This window comes from Salvelinus namaycush, chromosome 4 (assembly GCF_016432855.1).
Source record: "Salvelinus namaycush isolate Seneca chromosome 4, SaNama_1.0, whole genome shotgun sequence".
Taxonomy (NCBI): Eukaryota; Metazoa; Chordata; class Actinopteri; order Salmoniformes; family Salmonidae; genus Salvelinus; species Salvelinus namaycush.
This window is the reverse complement of record NC_052310.1, coordinates 82765782-82789023: the sequence shown is the minus strand read 5'-3', so window position 1 is coordinate 82789023 and position 23242 is coordinate 82765782. Positions and strand designations below refer to the sequence as shown.

Genomic DNA, 23242 nt, shown 5'->3' with positions numbered 1-23242 from the left:
AATGCATTTTCCTGTTAGAGAGCATTTAGATGTTACCAGCAGCTGGGTTTTAACTATGGGGTTAATGGAAAGACATTTGTAAATATTATGGTGGTTTAAACACGGCATCTTTACTAGCATTCATACTAGCATTCTTTACTAGCATTCATGGTTTGTGTTAAACAATTGCTGAAGTAACTAGGTTTTCAGTTATTGTTTTCAGTTATTGTTTTGAGCAAAAAAAAATAACAAATAATAATAATAATTAAAGAGCAGCAGTAAAATAACAGTAGCGAGACTATATACAGGGGGTACCTGTATTGAGTCAATGTGGAGACTATATACAGGGGGTACCTGTACTGAGTCAATGTGGAGACTATATACAGGGGGTAGCGGTACTGAGTCAATGTGGGGACTATATACAGGGTGTTACGGTACAGAGTCAATGTGGAGGCTATATACAGGGGTTACCAGTACTGAGTCAATGTGGGGACTATATACAGGGGGTACCGGTACTGAGTCAATGTGGGGACTATATACAGGGGGTACCGGTACTGAGTCAATGTGGGGACTATATACAGGGGGTACTGGTACTGAGACAATGTGGGGACTATATACAGGGGTTACCAGTACTGAGTCAATGTGAAAACTATATACAGGGGGTACCAGTACTGAGTCAATGTGGAGACTATATACAGGGGGTACCTGTACTGAGTCAATGTGGAGACTATATACAGGGGGTACCTGTACTGAGTCAATGTGGAGACTATATACAGGGGGTACCGGTACTGAGTCAATGTGGGGACTATATACAGGGGGTACCGGTACTGAGTCAATGTGGGGACTATATACAGGGGGTACCAGTACTGAGTCAATGTGGGGACTATATACAGGGGGTACCGGTACTGAGACAATGTGGGGACTATATACAGGGGGTACCGGTACTGAGTCAATGTGGAGACTATATACATGGGGTACCGGTACAGAGTCAATGTGGAGACTATACACAGGGGGTACCGGCACAGAGTCAATGTGGAGACTATATACAGGGGGTACCGGTACTGAGTCAATGTGGAAACTATATACAGGGGGTACCGGTACTGAGTCAATGTGGGGACTATATACAGGGGGTACCAGTACTGAGTCAACGTGGGGACTATATACAGGGGGTACCGGTACTGAGACAATGTGGGGACTATATACAGGGGTTACCAGTACTGAGTCAATGTGAAAACGATATACAGGGGGTACCAGTACTGAGTCAATGTGGAGACTATATACAGGGGGTACCGGTACAGAGTCAATGTGGAGACTATACACAGGGGGTACCGGCACAGAGTCAATGTGTGAGCATCGGTTAGTCGAGGTAGTTGAGTTAATATGTACATGTAGGTAGAGCTAAAGTGACTACGCATAGATAATAAACAGAGAATAGCAGCAGCGTAAAATAGGGGGGGGGGGGGGGGGATGGAAATAGTCTGGGTAGCCATTTGATTAGCTCTTCGGGAGTCTTAAGCTGTTGAGAAACCTTTTTGACCTAGACTTGGCGCTCCGGTACCGCTTGCCATGCGGTAGCAGAGAGAACAGTCTATGACTAGGGTGGCTGAAGTCTTTGACAATTTTTAGGGCCTTCCTCTGACACTGCCTGGTATAGAGGTCCTGGATGGCAAGAAGCTTTGCCCCAGTGATGTACTGGGCCATACGCACTACCCTCTGTAGTGCCTTGCAGTCGGAGGCCGAGCAGTTGCCATACCAGGCAGGGATGCAACCAGTCAGGATGCTCTCGATGGTGCAGCTGTAGAACCTCTTGAGGATCTGAGGACCCCTGCCAAATCTTTTCAGTCTCGTGCCCTCTTCACGACTGTCTTGGTGTGTTTGGACCATGATAGATTGTTGGTGATGTGGACACCAAGGAACTTGAAGCTCTCAACCTGCTCCACTGCAGCTCCATCAATGAGAATGGGGGCGTGCTCGGCCCTCCTTTTCCTGTAGTCCACAATCATCTCCTTTGTCTTGATCACGTTGAGGGAGAGGTTGTTGTCCTGGCACCACACGGCCAGGTCTCTGACCTCCTCCCTATAGGTTGTCTCGTCGTTGTCGGTGATCAGGCCTGCCACTGTTGTGTCATCAGCAAACTTAATGATGGTGTTGGAGTCGTGCCTGGCCATGCAGTCATGAGTGAACAGGGAGTACAGGAGGGGACTGAGCACGCACCCCTGAGGGGCCCCTGTGTTGAGGATCAGCATGGCGGATGTGTTGTTACCCGTCAGGAAGGCGGCCCGTCAGGAAGTCCAGGATCCAGTTGCAAAGGGAGGTGTTTAGTCCCAGGGTCCTTAGCTTAGTGATGAGCTTTGAGGGCACTATGGTGTTGAACGCTGAGCTGTAGTCAATGAATAGCATTCTCACGTAGGTGTTCCTTTTGTCCAGGTGGGAAAGGGCAGTGTGGAGTGCAATAGAGATTGCATCATCTGTGGATCTGTTGGTGCGGTATGCAAATTGGAGTGGGTCTACGGTTTCTGGGATAATGGTGTTGATGTGGGCCATGACCAGCCTTTCAAAGCACTTCATGGCTACAGACGTGAGTGCTATGGGTCCAATGTAAGGGAATGTGCAAGTATAGACTTCTGGACACACAGATGAAACGGATGATTCAAACAGATGTACAGGGCTGTACTGTGACCTTTGAACTCACCAGTATTTTGCCATTGGGTTTGTCCTGCCGGGCGAGGCTGACCCCCATCCACTCATCATCCCTGTCTCCCTGGCACGTCTTCCCACAAGACTCCCGGGGCTTATTCCCTGCAGGAGCGGGACAGAAGTGTTAACAATGAGTGTAATATGGCGTTACAAAGAGGATGACTTTCCCATTCTCCAGGAGCCAACCAATGGAAGGGATACCTAGAGACAGTCTCTAATACAGTTCTAAATACTAGCTGAAGTTGATCTTTGATCTTTTGTAGATGTAGCGGAAGTGGTTCGGTGAACTTTGTTCCCATGATCAGTGATCTTGCTTGAGGTCTGAGGACTTGTGTTAGCTGCCCTTAGATAATGCCTTGGCTTTAGCTCATCCAGCGAACACAGTCTTAAGGCATAGGGACAACCTGGGTTCAACCCTGGTTTAAGTGAGGTTTACTGTTGAACAGTCTGACAATTTTAGGCCATGGACTGAATACCTGACAGCCTTTTATCAGTGTTGACAAGCCCATGTAGTGTGTGTGTGTGTGTCAAATTAAAATCAAATGTTATTTGTCACATGCGACGAATACAACAGGTGTAGACCTTACTGTGAAATGCTGACTTACAAGCCTTTAACCAACAATGCAGTTAAGAAAATAGAGTTAAGAAAATATTAACTAAACAAACTAAAGTAAAAAAAAAAAAGTAAAAAAAAGTAACACAATAAAATAACAATAATGAGGCCATATACGACAAAACCTATTCCCCCTCAGGAAACTGAAAAGAGTTGGCATGGGTCTTCAGATTCTCAAAAGGTTCTACAGCTGCACCATCGAGAGCATCCTGACTGGTTGCATCACTGCCTGGTATGGCAACTGCTCGGCCCCCGACCGCAAGGCACTACAGAGGGTAGTGCGTACGGCCCAGTACATCACTGGGGCCAACCTTCCTGCCATCCAGGACCTCTATACCAGGCAGTGTCAGAGGAAGGACCTAAAAATTGTCAAAGACTTCAGCCACCCTAGTCATAGACTGTTCTCTCTGCTACCGCACGTCAAGCGGTACCGGAGCGCCAATTCTAGGTCCAAGAGGCTTCTAAAGAGCTTCTACCCCCAAGCCATAAGACTCATAAGCATCTAATCAAATGGCTACCCAGACTATTTCCATTGCCCCCCCTCTTTTACACCACTGCTACTCTCTGTTGTTATCAGCTATGCATAGTCACTTTAATAACTCTACCTACATGTACATATTACCTCAATTACCTTGACTAACCGGTGCCCCCGCACATTGACTCTGTACCAGTACCCCCCTGTATATAGTCCCGCTATTGTTATTTTACTGCTGCTCTTTAATTACTTGTTACTTTTATTTCTTATTCTTATATATTTTGAAACTGCATTGTTGGTTAGGGGCTCGTAAGTAAGCATTTCACTGTTAGGTCTACACCTGTTGTATTCAGTGCATGTGACTAATACAATTAGATTTTGATTTGAAATAGCACCCATAGTGCATTACTTTTAACCAGAGATCTATGTAGGGAATAGGGTGCCATTCGGAACAGAGTTGCAGTAAGGTCATCCTACCCTGTTTAATCATTACAGAGTGTGTAGCAGGCCTCTAGGCCAAAGGAGCTCACCAATTATTTAACTTTTGCTAACAGATAAAAGTGGCTTAGACAATTATACATCCCTTTAATGGTGCTGGGCTATATTTTGACTGGTTTCTAGGCCTCTAATTGCATTGGATGTAAACTTTAAGCAATTCTTAAATCTTAATGAAGATCAAAAAAACCTAAGGAATGTCTGAGAAAGGAGTAAGACTGTCTCCACCCCAAATGGCAAAGTGAACTACATTTGACCAGGGCCCATAAGGACATAGGGGGCCATTTGCGACGCAGCCTCAGACATAAAAACATGAGTGCCATGAAGACATAAGCCTGTAAACAGCAGTAGGAAAGGAACACACTTATTCACTTTAACAAGAATGCACTAAACTGGTAAATAACATTGATTAGGATCTGTTGGGTGAATTCAAAGGCATCACCAGAGGAATTGTGCAATCAAGGCGCTGCTTTACAGAGTCTGAATCTAACTATTAACTTTAGAAAAAAGCAGTAGGGATCTCTCTCTCTTTCTCTCATCATGGGTACCAACAACCCTTAAACGGTTCAGTTCCTCTGCCTCCCGTCTCAGATGACAGGTTGTGTCTCTAATGGCATCCTTTGCCCTATAGTGCACTACTTTTGACAAGGCACCATAGGGCTCTGTTGAAAAGTAGTGCACTAGGCTATATAGGAAAGAGGGTGCCATTTGAGACGTGCACACATTTACTGGACCAATCAGTGTAAATAAGTAAAGTTATAATTGAGGCTACTTCCAGAGTTCATCGCTAATATTTTCTCTGAGACAACCTGGGGCTGAACTCCCTCTGTCTGGTGTGATTCATAGTAGCCCTCTCTCCCTCTTGGTGTGTGTGTGCATGTGTATGAGAGAGAGGGAGAGAGAGACGGGGAGACAGAGACAGTGAATCAGAGAGACCAGCGATACAGAGGGGGAGAGGGGCAGGGACAGAGACCAGCGAGACAGAGACCAGCGAGACAGAGGGGCAGAGACAGAGACCAGAGAGACAGAGGGGCAGAGACAGAGACAGAGGGGCAGAGACAGAGACAGAGGGGCAGAGACAGAGACCAGAGAGACAGAGGGGCAGAGACAGAGAGACGGAGGGGGAGAGAGAGGGGGCGAGACAGAGAGACAAGAGAGACGGAGGGGGAGAGAGAGGGGGAGAGACAGAGAGACCAGGAAGACAGAGGGGGAGAGAGAGAGAGACACAGAGGTGGAGAGACAGAGGGGGAGAGACAGGGAGACCAGAGAAAGAGAGAGACCAGAGACCCGAGAGACACAGCGGGAGAGACAGAGAGACAGGAAGACGAGAGAGGCAGAGGGGGAGAGAGGGAGAGAGACAGAGACAGAGAGACAGGCAGATGAGAGAAACAGAGAGACCAAAGAGACAGAGGTGGAGAAACAGAGGGGGAGAGACAGGGAGATGAGAGAGACCAGAGAGACATAGCGGGAAAGACAGAGACGGGGAGAGACAGGAAGACGAGAGCGACAGAGAGACCAGAGAGACCAGAGGGTGAGAGAGACATGGAGACAGAGGGGGAGAGACAGAGAGAAAAAGGGGGAGAGACCGAGAGGAGAGAGACAGAGGGACAAAGAGTAAGAGACCAAAGAGACAGAGGGGGAGATAGACAGAGAGACCAGAGAGACAGAGGGGGAGAGAAAGGGAGATGAGAGAGAGGCAGAGGGGGAGAGACAAGGAGATGAGAGAGAGGCAGAGGGGGAGAGACAAGGAGATGAGAGAGAGAGAGACCAGGGAGAAAGAAGGGGAGAGACAGAGGGGGAGAGAGGAAAATGAGAGAGAGAGAGAGAGAGAGAGAGAGAGAGAGGATCAGAGAGACAAGAAAAGAGAGAGAGAGAAAGGGGAGGGACAGAGACAGTGAAACAGAGAGACAGAGAGACCAGGGAGACAGAGGGGAAGAGAGAGACACAGAGGTGAAGAGACAGAGGGGGAGAGACATGGAAACGAGAGAGAGAGACCAGAGAGACAGAAGGGGAGAGACAGGAAGATGAGAGAGACAGAGAGACCGAGGGGAGAGACAGAGGGGAGAGAGAGAGAGAGAGAGAGAGAGAGAGAGAGAGAGAGAGAGAGAGAGAGAGAGAGAGAGAGAGAGAGAGAGAGAGAGAGAGAGAAATGGGAGAGACAGAGACAGTGAAACAGAGAGACCAGAGAGACAGAGGGGGAGAGACAAAGAGGGAGAGAACAAAGAGACAGAGGGGGAGAGACAGGGAGATGAGAGAGAGAGACCAGAGAGAAAGAGGGGGAGAGAGTAAAACGAGAGAGACTTAGAGACCGGAAAGAGAAAGTGTGAGAGAGACAGAGACAGAGGAGAGAGACAGAAACAGAGAGACAAGAAAAGAGAGAGAGAGAAAGAAGAGAGACAGAGACAGTGAACCAGAGAGACAGAGGGGCAGATGGGCAGAGATAGAGAGACAACGGGGCAGATGGTCAGAGACAGCGAGACAACGGGGCAGAGACAGAGAGACCAGAGACAGAGGGACAATGGGGGAGAGACCAGAGAGACAGAGGGGGAGAGAGAAAGAGAGACAGGTGGGGAAGACAGAGGGGGAGACACAGAGAGGCTAGAGAGACAGAGGGGGAGACACAAAGAGACCAGAGACAGAGGGGGACACAAAGAGACCAGAGAGACATTGGGGGAGAGACAGAGAGACACAGAGAGACCAGAAAGACAGAGGGGGAGAGACAGAGGGGGAGAGACAGAGATCAGAGACAGAGAGACAGAGACGGAGAGACAGAGGGGGAGAGACAGAGGGGGAGAGACAGAGGGGGAGAGACAGAGATCAGAAAGACATGGGGGAGAGACAGAGAGACCAGAGAGACAGAGGGGGAGAGACAAAGATCAGAAAGACATGGGGGAGAGACAGAGAGACCAGAGACAGAGGGGGAGAGACAGAGAGACCAAAGAGACAGAGGGGGAGACACAGTGAGACCAAAGAGACAGAGGGGGTGACACAGAGAGACCAGAGAGACTGAGGGGGGAGAGGGCACTGCAACAAGGCCCCAAGTTTGGCCTGACGCTTTGTTTAATAACATATGTCTTGTTCGTGAAAGTGAGTAGTAAGTAGGGGTTTCTATTAAACCCACATAAACCTTCTCTCTCGACCACAAGAAAAGGAACTGCAGGAAATGTCTTCGGCTCAAACCTTCTGGCATAACCACTTGGAAAATTTTAGTTAAAACAATCCTATCTATCAAAATATTTTGGAACTTTTGGCACCTCGACATTATTATGTTAAATGGTGCACGAAGTACGTGAAACAGCTTTTTCCTGCAATCTATAACCAAAATCACTATGCCTAATTCTATATAAAAAAATATGTAAGATGGTTAAACAAGCTACTCTAACTGGCTTGGCAGCTAGTTATAAGGTTGGGAGATAGGGAATCTATCTAGCTGGCAAGATTAAAACAACTTCATCAAATTGCTGGTCCAGTCGGTGTACCCCCTTCACAAAATACAGCTGACAGATTTTCTTATCAATAATTATGATAAAATTTGGGTTTAAAAATGAAGTTTAGTAATTAATTGAAGATCTGAAAAATTCTAAAACAACACAAATCTGAGGGGGCACATGCCTTTGTGCCCCCTACTGGCATGACGCCAACGTAAGGCTCTGGTCCTAGGGTTACTATAATGTGTGGTTGTTCAGTGGTTCATCGTAAGGCTCTGGTCCTAGGGTTACTATAATGTGTGGTTGTTCAGTGGTTCACGTAAGGCTCTGGTCCTAGGGTTACTATAATGTGTGGTTGTTCAGTGGTTCATCGTAAGGCTCTGGTCCTAGGGTTACTATAATCTGTGGTTGTTCAGTGGTTCACGTAAGGCTCTGGTCCTAGGGTTACTATAATCTGTGGTTGTTCAGTGGTTCATCGTAAGGCTCTGGTCCTAGGGTTACTATAATGTGTGGTTGTTCAGTGGTTCATCGTAAGGCTCTGGTCCTAGGGTTACTATAATCTGTGGTTGTTCAGTGGTTCATCGTAAGGCTCTGGTCCTAGGGTTACTATAATCTGTGGTTGTTCAGTGGTTCACCGTAAGGCTCTGGTCCTAGGGTTACTATAATGTGTGGTTGTTCAGTGGTTCATCGTAAGGCTCTGGTCCTAGGGTTACTATAATGTGTGGTTGTTCAGTGGTTCACCGTAAGGCTCTGGTCCTAGGGTTACTATAATCTGTGGTTGTTCAGTGGTTCACCGTAAGGCTCTGGTCCTAGGGTTACTATAATGTGTGGTTGTTCAGTGGTTCACCGTAAGGCTCTGGTCCTAGGGTTACTATAATGTGTGGTTGTTCAGTGGTTCCCCATAAGGCTCTGTTCCCTGGTGACTGTGTGGTTCGTGGTTCAGTACGGACCTCGGCCCAGGTTCATCTCCGTGCAGCGTCTCTCTGGGTTGCTGTGGACACGGCACTTGAACACGGCTCCCGGGGTGTGAAGTGAGCTGCTGTAGGAAGAGTTGGCCTTGGGGGCCCCTACCAGAACCCTGTAGACAGAAAGAAACATATTGTGTAAACTTTACACATCCGGTCACAGCAGTCAGTCACATAATTAAGAAGAAGAAGAGTTGGCCTTGGGCCCCTACCAGCACCCCGTAGACAGAGACAATGGGCCCCTAACAGCACCCCGTAGACAGAGACAATGGGCCCCTAACAGCACCCCGTAGACAGAGACAATGGGCCCCTACCAGCACCCCGTAGACAGAGACAATGGGCCCCTACCAGCACCCCGTAGACAGAGACAATGGGCCCCTACCAGCACCCCGTAGACAGAGACAATGGGCCCCTACCAGCACCCCGTAGACAGAGACAATGGGCCCCTACCAGCACCCCGTAGACAGAGACAATGGGCCCTACTATCACCCCGTAGACAGAGACAATGGGCCCTACTATCACCCTGTAGACAGAGACAATGGGCCCCTACCAGCACCCCGTAGACAGAGACAATGGAAGGGACACAGTTATAATTAAAGAACACCACAGTGTCAAACAGTCATGATGATGTCACACAGTGAAGAAGGACAAGCATTTCGCTACACCCGCAATAACATCTGCTAAATATGTGTATGTGACCAATAACATCTGCTAAATATGTGTATGTGACCAATAACATTTGATTTGATGAGAAGAGCAAGAGAAAAACATCTTGAAGGATGGGAGTCACCCGGCGTCAAGGATACAGTGTCAACAACACACATCCTGTCTCAATGAAGTGGCATAATGGCATCTCATAATCGTCTTCATCAGGTCCACTGTAGCACAGAGTAATTCCCCCATGTTCAATACAAGTATGGTAGCCTATATTCAGGGTGGAACTGGGGAGAACATGTGGAACCGGAGTTCCCAAAGTGAAATACTTTTGATGTGAAAATCAGCTTTCTAAGGTGAATTCTAAAATGCAACATGGGTGAGTTTCCCGACTTTCACAATTCCACCCCTGGATGGACACTGAGTGTACAAAACATTAGGAACACCTCTTTCCATGACATAGACCGACCATGTGAATCCAGGTGACATCTATGATCCCTTATTGACATCACCTGTTAAATCCACTTCAACTCAATTTTAGGAAGGTGTTCCTAATGTTTGGTACACTCAGTGCATAAGGCTTCAGTAGACTGACTCATGACAATGAAGACAATGGTGGGTGTTGTGACAGCTACGGGACATGATCACTTAACCCTTGGCTACATGCTGGAATCTGCAACAGGTCACCTAGGCTTCTACATGCTGGAATCTGGGACAGGTCAGCTAGGCTGTTACATGCTGGAATCTGGGACAGGTCAGCTAGGCTGCTACATGCTGGAATCTGGGACAGGTCAGCTAGGCTGCTACATGCTGGAATCTGGGACAGGTCAGCTAGGCTTCTACATGCTGGAATCTGGGACAGGTCAGCTAGGCTGCTACATGCTGGAATCTGGGACAGGTCAGCTAGGCTGCTACATGTTGGAATCTGGGACAGGTCAGCTAGGCTGCTTCATGCTGGAATCTGGGACAGGTCAACTAGGCTGCTACATGCTGGAATCTGGGACAGGTCAGCTAGGCTGCTACATGCTGGAATCTGGGACAGGTCACCTAGGCTTCTACATGCTGGAATCTGGGACAGGTCAGCTAGGCTGTTACATGCTGGAATCTGGGACAGGTCAGCTAGGCTGCTACATGCTGGAATCTGGGACAGGTCAGCTAGGCTGCTACATGCTGGAATCTGGGACAGGTCAGCTAGGCTTCTACATGCTGGAATCTGGGACAGGTCAGCTAGGCTGCTACATGCTGGAATCTGGGACAGGTCAGCTAGGCTGCTACATGTTGGAATCTGGGACAGGTCAGCTAGGCTGCTTCATGCTGGAATCTGGGACAGGTCAACTAGGCTGCTACATGCTGGAATCTGGGACAGGTCAGCTAGGCTGCTACATGCTGGAATCTGGGACAGGTCAGCTAGGCTTCTACATGCTGGAATCTGGGACAGGTCAGCTAGGCTGCTACATGCTGGAATCTGGGACAGGTCAGCTAGGCTGCTACATGTTGGAATCTGGGACAGGTCAGCTAGGCTGCTTCATGCTGGAATCTGAGACAGGTCAACTAGGCTGCTACATGCTGGAATCTGGGACAGGTCAGCTAGGCTGTTACATGCTGGAATCTGGGACAGGTCAGCTAGGCTGCTTCATGCTGGAATCTGGGACAGGTCAGCTAGGCTGCTACATGCTGGAATCTGGGACAGGTCAGCTAGGCTGCTACATGCTGGAATCTGGGACAGGTCAGCTAGGCTGCTACATGCTGGAATCTGGGACAGGTCAGCTAGGCTGCTACATGCTGGAATCTGGGACAGGTCAGCTAGGCTGCTACATGCTGGAATCTGGGACAGGTCAGCTAGGCTGCTACATGCTGGAATCTGGGACAGGTCAGCTAGGCTGCTACATGCTGGAATCTGGGACAGGTCAGCTAGGCTGCTACATGCTGGAATCTGGGACAGGTCAGCTAGGCTTCTACATGCTGGAATCTGGGACAGGTCAGCTAGGCTGCTACATGCTGGAATCTGGGACAGGTCAGCTAGGCTTCTACATGCTGGAATCTGGGACAGGTCAGCTAGGCTGCTACAGAACAAAGGTCCAAAAGAAACCAAACAACACTGCACATCAATCGAACTGTTGACATAATTAAGATAAGACAATATGTCACCATCATAGAAATCAACTGTTTTTCTAAACAAGAGAAAGGCGTTTACGCACAGTGAATTGAGACAGTCTATTGATTTCGAAAATTATACTTATTTACTTTGTGATTTTGTAGGCGATAGCTCACATCATTTGGCTATTCTTCAACATATGCAAGCAGGTTACACAGCGTGCACAAAAGTGAATGGCCCAAATACAATCCATAAGAATTGCGCAACAACCAAACCCTGCCATTAATGGTCAAGCAAGGGAGGATACATAAGTGCATAAACAGTCGGGACTGTAATTGCTATAACTATAAGATAGTTAATAGCCTTGATAGGCCTCTTGATAGCTTGAGACTCACCAGCGCGTATTGTCATGATAGTGCTCCAGAACAGAGTATCCAAAGAAACTCGAGTCAGGTCCACGGAACACAACAGCATGTTCTAGGTCAATGTTGTAGGAGTGAACTACAGAAACAGACAAATACACGCAGAGAACATCCAAAAGGCTCCTCTTCTGATTCAGAACATGACCCATCCTTTGGCGCATCCTTGAGAGGAACAACACTATGGAAGAAGTACATGAAACAAAACAAAGCCCTTCAAGGTTTCAGTGCTACAGACAAAGTTACAAAAACTAACAGTTCCGAATACTTTCTGAAGTCTAGCACTATGAACATGGAAAAACGACAGGGGTAGTGGATCGAGAATAAAAAATAACGGTCCGTTGAAAAGTGACGATCTCGTCAGCTGCTCTGCAGACTGTGAATCTGAAGAACTGGTGTCTGTCTCCAGCACGGAGTTGCTTGCGGTGGTGATAAGTGCGGTCATGGCAGAAGGCGAATTTCTCAATGGGTTCGCGGCTCAAGCATCACATTTCACCAAATAACCCGCCTCGCGCTTCCAACGTTTACGAACGACGATGCCCTCTGCCGTTTGGTAAGGGGAGCGAATCAAGGGCCAAAGACGAATGGCCTGTTGTTGACCAATCCAATGTGTTATTGGCTGCTGATGTTTGATATGTCTTCATTACTTGTTCAAATGTTTTGGAAACGCTTCCTTGTAAATGCTTGTCTTTCTTGTAAATTTAAATCTGCAATAAAATACTAATGCTTGGTTCAGTTTCCCTGGCCAATCCCATGCTAAAACGTTAGCATTTGGGAAAGCATGGTTAGCTGTTATACCTTGTCCATAAAATGCTTATCGGGTGAAGAAACCAATATGTATTGTAACGACCCTGGGTTTATAAGCGCGAATATCGACTCTGCCGCTGGAGCATTCTTTTGCGGCAGTCGATAGCGCGCTAGACTTCGGGCTAGAAGGTTGAGGGTTCGAGACCTGCTCCCTGCTGTTTCATTACTGCTATTGTGGCTGCCAAAGTAATTACTGAGTAAGTAAAAAGGCTCTTGTTTAATCTTACCCATTTCTAATACAGATGTTATTCATTTCCAAACCTGAAAATGTGTTATGAAACAGATTTCCCTAATTTCCTCTGTCAGTTTGCAAAACAGTTCTATTAATACTTATACGCTTCCTGAAGTGAAATGTCCTGTTTTGATTAGAGCTGGTGTTATTCTGTTCACTCCGTAGTTAGAAAACCACCAGGCGATCACTTCATCATCCTCAGAACCTTTCATCTTATCATACAGATCAAAAAGGTGGAAACACCTCTTACTGAAACACCCCAATAGGTGACTATCCAGGAAACATTTACTAAATGTCCTACTGAAATACAGCATCTCTTACTGAAATATATCCAGTCATACACAATTATGAAAGTCATACTTGAATATAGCACATGTACATACTGTAAACACAGCATACATACTGTAAACACAGCATACATACTGTAAACACAGCATACATACTGTAAACACAGCATACATACTGTAAACACAGCATACATACTGTAAACACAGCATACATACTGTATATTCACTGAGTGGAAAAAACATTAAGAACACCTTCCTAATCATTTGGAGTCACACCCCCTTTTTCCCCCAGAACAGCCTCAATTCATCGGGGCATGGACTCTACAAGGTGTCGAAAGCGTTCCACATGCTGGTCCATGTTGACTCCAATGCTTCCCAGTTGTGTCAAGTTGGCTGGATGTCCTTTGGGTGGATCATTCTTGATACACATGGGTAACGGTTGAGCGTGAAAAACCCAGCAGCATTGCAGTTCTTGACACAAACCGGTGAGCCTGGCTCCTACTACCATACCCCATTCAAAGGCACTTAAGTCTTTTGTCTTGCCCATTCACCCTCTAAATGGGCACACATACACAATCCATGTCTCAAGGTGTAAAAAATATTTTTTAACCTGTCTCCTCCCCTTCATCTACGCTGATTGAAGTGGATTTAACAAGTGACATCAGTAAGGGATCATAGCTTTCATCTGGACTCACCTGGTTAGTCTGTCATGGAAAGAGCAGGTGATCCTAATGTTATATACATTCAGTTTACAACATTTACAATATTCACATTTCAACAAAGTGAATAATGAGCAGAGGAAGACAGAAAATCTGTGTAAATAAAATTGTATTAGCTCGACTCAAAATGTATTAACATAGCCAACAGTCGCATTATGCCCTATAGTACAGATTCACTTTGTGTATTTACACTTTACATTATGTTGAGTTTTTCTTTTATTGTCTCCACAAAATATAAAGTAGAAAAGCTGTGGGAAACCAACAAGCCAGGGTGTCCTTAAGTGGTACAGTTCAGGGACAGGAAGAGACAGTTCAGGGACAGGAAGGTAGAGCTAAGGGACGGGAAGGTAGAGCTAAGGGACGGGAAGGTAGAGTTAAGGAACAGGAAAGTACAGTCAAAGGGTCATCTCATCCATATAAATAGAAAGTAGATTCATATTTAGAATCCCTAGAAATTATATTTCTACGATTCCATCACACAGTCATGAGGAAGTGACACACAGTAGAAATACAACCAAAACTCTACTGATAAACAACCTAAAACCATAGATCAACTGAAAAACATTAAACCAAAACTCTACTGATAAACAACCTAAAACCATAGATCAACTGAAAAACATTAAACCAAAACTCTACTGATAAACAACCTAAAACCATAGATCAACTGAAAAACATTAAACCAAAACTCTACTGATAAACAACCTAAAACCATAGATCAACTGAAAAACAACATTCAACCAAAAAAACACAACAAAAGAATCAACTCAAAAACAATCACAATCAACCCAATGATCAACAAAAACTTATTGCACAAGCCATCCGTAAAATAGATATATAATTAACCCTGGACTAAAAAAAGAAGAAAAAAAAGAAATATTGTATAATTCATGATTTAAAATCCGTAATTTCATTGTGTGAAATTAGATTGGAAGAAATAGCAACTATGATGATCCTTACATGGTCTATTTTCTACCTCCCTCGTACCATATCCACACACACACACACACACACACACACACACACACACACACACACACACACACACACACACACACACACACACACACACACACACACACACACACACACACACACACACACACACACACGCAGAAGGGCTAGATCTAGTCCACAGTGGTGCAGCAGTCTGCAGTCCTTCAGCAGCAGTTAAGTCCATCTCCATCCTTAAAGTACCAGCATCATCCTGATACCTGACCTTCATCGTAGCCAGGGCTGAAACAATAGGGAGAAGAAAGATACAGGATTACATTAACTGCACAAACAGTAATATAAACTCAGCAAAAACAGAAACGGCCCTCTTTCAGGACCCTGTCTTTCAAAGATAATTCGTAAAAAAACAAATTACAATGAAGATCTGTGAAGTTAAGGGTTTAAACACTGTTTCCCATGCTTGTGCAATGAACCATAAACAATTAATGAACATGCACCTGTGGAACGGTCGTTAAGACACTAACAGCTTACAGACGGTAGGCAATTAAGGCCACATTTATGAAAACTTAGGACACTAAAGAGGCCTTTCTACTGACTCTGAAAAACACCAAAAGAAAGATGCCCAGGGTCCCTGCTCATCTGCGTGAACGTGCCTTAGGCATGCTGCGAGGAGGCATGAGGACTGCAGATGTAGCCAGAGCAATAAATTGCAATGTCCGTACTGTGAGACGCACTACAGGGAGACAGGACGGACAGCTGATCGTCCTCACAGTGGCAGACCACATGTAACGACACCTGCACAGGATCTGAACATCACACCTACTTTCCAAATGCACTGTATATTGATAAACTCTTCCAGATCATCAGCATCTTAAACAACAATAACCATGTAGACCACTTTGTCCTGACTACAGTATCAGTTACAGCAATGGGAACGTGGATGGGGAAGACATGTCTTATCTCTTGTCTGTTACAGTATTGAGGCATATTGGTAAGCACCGTGTACAAGCATACAATATATTAGATCTGGCTTTAGTGGAGTCAAAACAGTGTTTTAGGTCAGATGGGGGTTGATATTTGTGCTTCTGTTCTTTAAGCAACTTACCAGTCAAAGTAGTAAACTCAGCAAAAAAAGAAACGTCCTCACTGTCAACTGAGTTTATTTTCAGCAAACTACTTGTATGAACATAACAAGATTCAAAAACGTAAACTGAACAAGTTCCACAGACATGTGACTAACAGAAATTGAATAATGTGTCCCTGAACAAAGGGGGGGGGGGTCAAAATCTGAGCAAAAAATCTTGAGCAAAAAAATACTAATGTCAGAGCAAAAACCAAGCCATGAGGCCGAAGGAATTGTCCGTAGAGCTCAGCGACAGGGCTGTGTCGAGTCACAGATCTGGGGAAAGGTACCAAAACATTTCTGCAGCATTGAAGGTCCCCAAGAACACAGGAGCCTCCATCATTCTTAAATGGAAGAAGTTAGTAACCAACAAGTCTCTTCCTAGAGCTGGCCAACCGGCCAAACTGAGCAATCGGGGGAGAAGGGCCTTGGTCAGGGAGGTGACCAAGAACCCAATCGGCACTCTGACAGAGCTCCAAAGTTCCTCTGTGGAGATGGGAGAACATTCCAGAAGGACAACCATCTCTGCAGCACTCCACCAATCAGGACATTGTGGTAGTGGCCAGACAGAAGCCACTCCTTAGTAAAAGGCACATGACAGCCTGCTTGGAGTTTGCCAAAAGGCACCTAAAGACTCTCAGACCATGAGAAACAAGATTCTCTGGTCTGATGAAGGCAAGATTGAACTCTTTGGCCTGAATGCCAAGCGTCACGTCTGGAGGAAACCTGGCACCATCCCTATGGTGAAGCATGGTGATGGCAGCATCATGCTGTACGGATGTTTTTCAGCGGCAGGGACTGGGAGACTAGTCAGGATCGAGGGAAAGATGAATGGAGCAAAGTACAGAGAGATCCTTGATGAAAACCTGCTCCAGAGTGCTCAGGACTTCAGACTGGGTCAAAGGTTCACCTTCTAACAGGACAACAACCTTAAGCACACAGCCAAGACAATGCAGGAGTGGTTTCGGGACACGTCTCTGAATGTCCTTGAGTGGCCCAGCTAGAGCCCAGACTTGAACCCAATCGAACATTTCTGGAGAGACCTGAAAATAGCTGTGCAGCAACACTCCCCATCCAACCTGAAAGAGCTTGAGAGGATCTGCAGAGAAGAATGGGAGAAAATCCTCACATACAGGTATGCTAAGCTTGTAGCGTCATACCAAAGAAGACTCGACGCTGTAATCGCTGCCAAAGGTGCTTCAACAAAGTACTGAGTACAGGGTCTGAAAACGTATTTGATATTTCAGTTTATTTTTATAAAATGTAAAAAAAAATCTACAAACCTGTTTTTGCTTTGTCATTATGGGGTATTGTGTGTAGATTGATGAGGAATGAAAACAATTTAAATACATTTTATAATAAGGCTGTAACGTAACAAAATGTGGAAAAAGTCAAGGGGTCTGAATACTTTCCGAATGCACTATAGGCCAAGGTAATGTCTGTAAGCAATTGCTGACAAAGCACGGACTGTGTGTGAGAGTGTGTCTGTGTGTGGTTGCATATGGCTCATCGTTAGTGGCTTTACAACGAGGAAGAACAGATGCTTACAATTGCTTTTGTATCCTCTTTCTCCAGAACCTGCTGAGCTTGGTCTGGTGGGAACTTGAGCATGGAGGTTATGACTTTAGCCATCGTCTGTGGGAGGGAAGAGAAAACACAGAAATTACTTAGCCACCTGACAAAGAAAAGTAGGATACATTCAAATAGGCAGTTTTTTTTAACCTTTTTTATCAAGCGAAAAATTCTTAAACTTCAACTTTAAGGTGGGGCTGTGGATGTTAATGATATATGTTGGGAAACTGATGACAGTTTCACAACTTAATTTTTGGAGGCAGTGCACTCAATGGTATGGTGTTACGTTCCCCAGTTTGTGTTGTTGTGGGTTTGTACGCGTATTTCAAGTGGCTTCCTGGATTCCTAAAGCACCTGATTGGTCGGCCCCATCACTGATTGGAGCTATGACCCCTCCCTCTCGTCAGGGGATACAGTTGTCTCTTCAATTACAAACTCCTTCTCCAGCTTGATAAAAGCCAGTGTTCCTTCGTCAGAAGAGAGCTTCTTTTTATGTCCTGTGTTGTTCAGTGAATGTTTTGTTGATATTATTATTTTGTAGCCGCTCCTTCAGAGGTATGTGTATGACAATAGGACTTTATTTTTTCACTTATTCTGTTTCATTGGTTCCCAGGGGGGAAGGGGAAAACACATTGGGAGTGTTTAAGCAAGAGGCCTGCGGGCATACATAACCCGTAGTATTTAATCTGTCTATGCACACTAGGTAAGACCTGGGCGGACCACCCCCTGTATTTTGGTTAGCGCCAGGCGGTGCTAAAGGATAGGTAAGTAGTGGGAAGGCAGGTAAGGTAGGAGAGGGGATTCCTTAACTAACTTTCTTTGATTTGGTTCCGTCCAGCCCCTTTTCCCCACATTACCGTGTTAAGGAATAATACATTCCCTGTAAACTGTATTTTTATCTGCCTCTGTCGTCCTTCCCCGCACCTACGATCACACAACTTTTTCACTCCACGGGGAGTTGGGGTGTTCCGTTCCCTCCTCCAAGAGGAGTACTTAACACATGGGTATCCCACCACATGGTTCCAATGTTTTTCAATGTCAATTCTTAGCATCCGGGTTTGGATCATGGCAGTGAACCTAGTACTAAATATCCTTGTTTGTCCAACCATTCTCCCAGCCCAGATCCAACATGGATGCTCAGTGAATCACTGTCTAGCCATTCACGGACGTCAGATCCCCGACTGCAACCCACGACAATCCAACATTGACACTCAGTTAACCCTTATCCAGCCATTCACCCAGCTCAGATTGTCCACTACACCCCATCCTGAGCCAACTTGGAGTCACACTCTGTGACCCTCTGCCCTCATCACGATCATATCCAAAATGGAAGTTCAGTGAACCCATGTCCAGCCATACACCACCTCAGATCCCTCACTGCAGCCCATAAGGCTCTGGGAACCCCTGCCCTCAACACCACCATCAGCTACCCAATCAAATAAGCCTGCTCACAGAGCAATTAACCCATTATCTTCCTCCTAATCAACTCCAGGTCTATATGCCAGAGTTAGCAGCATGCGTTAGCTATTCCATAAATACTGGGCCTAATCATAAACAGTGCTGCTGTTTGAGGAAACCAGGGCAACAACCACCCAAAGATCTTTTCTTGTGCAAGAGGAGCTAAACAAGGCCAGTAAGAATTTAAAATGGCAGCGTGCATCATGTGAATAGACTGTATATGTCTCGGGCCAGGCCTCCTTCAGGACATCCTTCCATTCACAGGGAGGCCATAATGATATGGCTATGACATAAAGCTTAACAGCTTAGTGAGGACCTAGGGGGTAACCCTACTAGCTTTATGTGAGTGTCTGATATCCCGCTGACTTTAGGACCGGGTCAACTAGCACTGTTAATTCCCATGCAGAATCATTAATTAGGCCCTGTGCTAAACGAAAACAGAAACACACAATTACTTTTGTATGGGTCTAACTGGGTGATTGCGCTATGTGGGAACGGTGAACTTTATTGGCCTCTCTCCATCCAGCCTCCTTTCCCTCCATTTTCTACCGCCTCCTTCTCATCCCACCTTTCCCTCCATTTTCTACCGCCTCCTTCTCATCCCACCTTTCCCTCCATTTTCTACCGCCTCCTTCTCATCCCACCTTTCTCTCAGTTTTCTACCGCCTCCTTCTCCTCTCACCTTTTCATTGAGGGTAAGCAACTGAACACATGGCAACGTATCCTGAGCTGAATAAAAGGAAAGTGTGATACCGGTTGTTATATTTCAAGAAACTGGGATTATGAGCTCATATGACCCATTTCAGGAAACTAGGCATGTGTTGCGGATCACTACTTCACACAAGAGCCACTTGAATGTAATCTTTTTTTTTTTATCAAAATGCTTTTTTTTTGGCAGAAATGCCTTCTGGAACATGTGAACTTTCATGCCATCTGTAAATACGAATAAAATTGTTAAAATTACGAGCCTAGTTGGTTTAGCCAAAAAAAAAGTCAGCAACCTTCCCACTAGCCATGATTGGGCTGAGATAATGAGTGGGCTGGACATGCCGAGAGATGAGTTGGTTTTGGTCTGCCATGTAGCACGCTTCTGTCTATTTGAGCTGGTCAGTATGAGTAGGTAATCCTGTCTAACGTGGCTTTTTACATATGTTGCTTAGTAGAACTGCATAACTGTTGCTCCACTTTCTGGAGGACCAAGTTTTGAATTCAGTGTAATTACAGTACGATAGCTAAGGAGGTGGAGGAAACACCTGTCTCCGGGTTACATCTTCAAACTAAGGTCAACCATGGCATCCGTGACAGGGAGAAGCGTCCAACAATGATGTATATGGGTAAGATAGCTAGCTAATTTCAGATATTACACGTTTCTAATCTTGACAGTCGTTTTCATTTCAAGTTAAAGTGTAATGTTAGCTAGCTAATGTTAGCTGGGTGGCTCGCTAGCTTAGGTTACATGTATGATCTTATTTGTATCTCAGAGCCATTTGCTTGGCTAGTTATAGCCTAATGTCAGCTAACATTGAACCGTGTTGGTTAGCTACCTGCAGATTCATGCAGGGTAGTAACGTCATGAGTTGGGATTATGGTTCATGTTTTAACAAAAGACTCCACTATGCAAATATACATTTCGGGTGCATTCGTAAATGAAACTCGATTTCAGAGCACTCTCGTCTAAGTGTGCCAGAGCGCAGAATAACTGATGAATTTACGAACGCTCCTCACCTGTTGAATATGGCCGGTGTCAGTAAACATCGGAAAAAAAGCGTAATCAAATTGTTGTCAACAGCAGTTAGTCACCAATGCTCTGGATAACACGAAAACAGCCTAACCATCTCTGCTAGGCTGAGTAAAATGGTCAGAGTGGGGTGTGTAGCAAGCTAGCCAATTACTTCCCCGTTATTCATCAACTGTAGTGTATGGTATATTGTAGCTCCGTCTCTGCTTTTATCTAATGTAAAAAACACCATTAAAAATGTTGCTACATAAGACTGAATCAAGGCGGTGGGTCACTTACGTGCACTGTCAATGTTCCCTTTTCAGAAAAGGTTACTTTAATCCCCTAAAGTCGATTGACACGCCGGTGCATAAAATTTAATTGGCATAATAATAAATCTGTCAGTTTAAGCTAGAGATGTTTTTTTTTGCATTGGATGCATCTCAATCCACCCCATCTGCCGATGTAACACTTCCGCATCTGTGGTGAAAGGTGACAGAGCGGTGTTTGTCAGACCATGAGACATCCCGAAAAACTATATTCTCACGAAAACGACTAACGCCCGAACAGTTTGAACTTCAAACTATTATGACCACTCTATGGAAAGGGGAAACTCAGACCTGGATGGCGCAGCAGTCAAAAGCACTGCACCACAATGCTGAAGCGTCACTACAGTTGATGTGACAACTTCTGTTTGTAGCGTCCGAACCGTTTGGGCTACAAATGTGACCCCACTGTGGAAAGGGGAGACTTTCACGAACACCATGATGTTCTCCGTTTTGCTCTAAAACCCCCACAAGTGTCACAGGACTCATCTGAAAGTAACCAGAACCAATTTTAAAAAATGAATGGAAGTATGGAAGTAGTTTTGCGCATATCCAAAAAAAGGGCTTAAATATGTGTACAAAATATATATATATTTCCTGAGCTATCTCATAGATATAGGACAAACACTTCAAAAGCTTGTTTTTTGACTATTTCTTTACATTTATGAATGTGTTTCTCTGAGCTATAGTATTAATGACCAAAATCTATAATTTAACAAATCATTGTTATAAATGTTTTTGAAACCCTAAGAAGTTCTAAAATTTAAAATCAAATTGCTAAATGATCCATAGTATAATAATCTTAAAACAATTCCTCCATATGTCAGCTTAGGACCCACCCTAATGGCTTAGACTTTTAAGAATGAACGCTAAAGGTGCATATTGATTAAATTACCTTAGTTTCCCGCCCCATCATGTACTCAAACAGGACCTTCCTCAGGTACTCAAACTCTGTGAGTTCTGAGAAGGACTCAGCACTGTAATGGCCAGGATCTGGAACACACAAAACAAAGGTCAGGTTAATGTAGGATAACATAACACATCAGCTCATAGATACGGACATTAGACAATGTGACTAATTCACATCTATGATGGAGAAGTATTGGATGCTCATTTCTCAACTTCAGAGCTCATTAATAACCTTTTCTATTCATTTACTGTCCATACTGGGGAAATGGGAAACCTAGTCAGTTGCACATCTGAATGAATTCAACCAACACACACACCATTATATAGACACACACCATTTATATAGACACACACACACCATTATATAGATACACATGCCATTGATTTATATATATACACACACACACACACATACATATATACACACTCACCATTCCAATACACACGTCATTATACACACGCCATTATATAGACACACCATTATACAGACACACACACCATTCCAATACACACCACTATACATATATACACACACCCCATTATAGTGTGTATATATATATATATTTTTTTTTTTAAATTGCGTGTGTATCTATATAATGGTGTGTGTGTATTTAATGGTGTGTGTCTATATAATGGTATGTCTGTAATGTGTGTGTCTATATAATGGTGTGTGTGTGTGTGTGTGTCTAATGGTGTGTCTGTGTTGAAGTTGGAAGTTTACATACACCTCAGCCAAACACATTTAAACTCAGTTTTTCACAATTCCTGACATTTAATCCGAGTAAAAATTCCCTGTCTTAGGTCAGTTAGAATCACCACTTTATTTTAAGAATGTAAAATTTCAGAATAATAGAGAGAATGATTTATTTCAGATTGTATTTCCTTCATCACATTCCCAGTGGGTCAGACGTTTACATACACTCAATTAATATTTGGTAGCATTGCCTTTAAATTGCTTAACTTGGGTCAAACGTAGCCTTCCACAAGCTTCCCACAATAAGTTGGGTGAATTTGGCCTATTCCTCCTGACAGAGCTGGTGGAACTGAGTCAGGTTTGTAGGCCTCCTTGCTCGCACACACCTTTTCAGTTCTGCCCACTAATTTTCTATGGGATTGAGGTCAGAGCTTTGTGATGGCCAGTCCAATACCTTGACTGGGATGTCCTTAAGCCATTTTGCCACAACTTTGGAAGTATGCTTGAGGTCATTGTCCATTTGGAAGACCCATGTGACCAAGCTTTAACTTCCTGACTGATGTCTTGAGATGTTGCTTCAATATATCCACATAATTTTCCTCCTCATGAGGCCATCTATTTTGTGAA

The 23242-nt window shown here is 44.9% G+C and overlaps 2 protein-coding genes across 2 annotated transcripts in view; both read right to left on the bottom strand.

Annotated features, from left to right (window-relative positions):
- Positions 1-12198, bottom strand: part of LOC120046866 (integrin alpha-9-like) — a 165730-nt gene extending 153532 nt beyond the window's left edge. Inside the window, exons 1-3 of the mRNA XM_038992441.1 lie at positions 11797-12198; positions 8638-8765; positions 2672-2778 (exon numbers count right to left, since the gene is read on the bottom strand). Coding sequence (XP_038848369.1) covers positions 2672-2778; positions 8638-8765; positions 11797-11984 — 423 coding nt within the window. The 5' untranslated portion in view covers positions 11985-12198. The remainder of the gene's footprint in view (positions 1-2671; positions 2779-8637; positions 8766-11796) is intronic.
- A 1759-nt stretch (positions 12199-13957) lies between these two features.
- Positions 13958-23242, bottom strand: part of LOC120046865 (golgin subfamily A member 4-like) — a 62426-nt gene continuing 53141 nt past the window's right edge. Inside the window, exons 20-22 of the mRNA XM_038992440.1 lie at positions 21908-22005; positions 17488-17574; positions 13958-15098 (exon numbers count right to left, since the gene is read on the bottom strand). Coding sequence (XP_038848368.1) covers positions 15084-15098; positions 17488-17574; positions 21908-22005 — 200 coding nt within the window. The 3' untranslated portion in view covers positions 13958-15083. The remainder of the gene's footprint in view (positions 15099-17487; positions 17575-21907; positions 22006-23242) is intronic.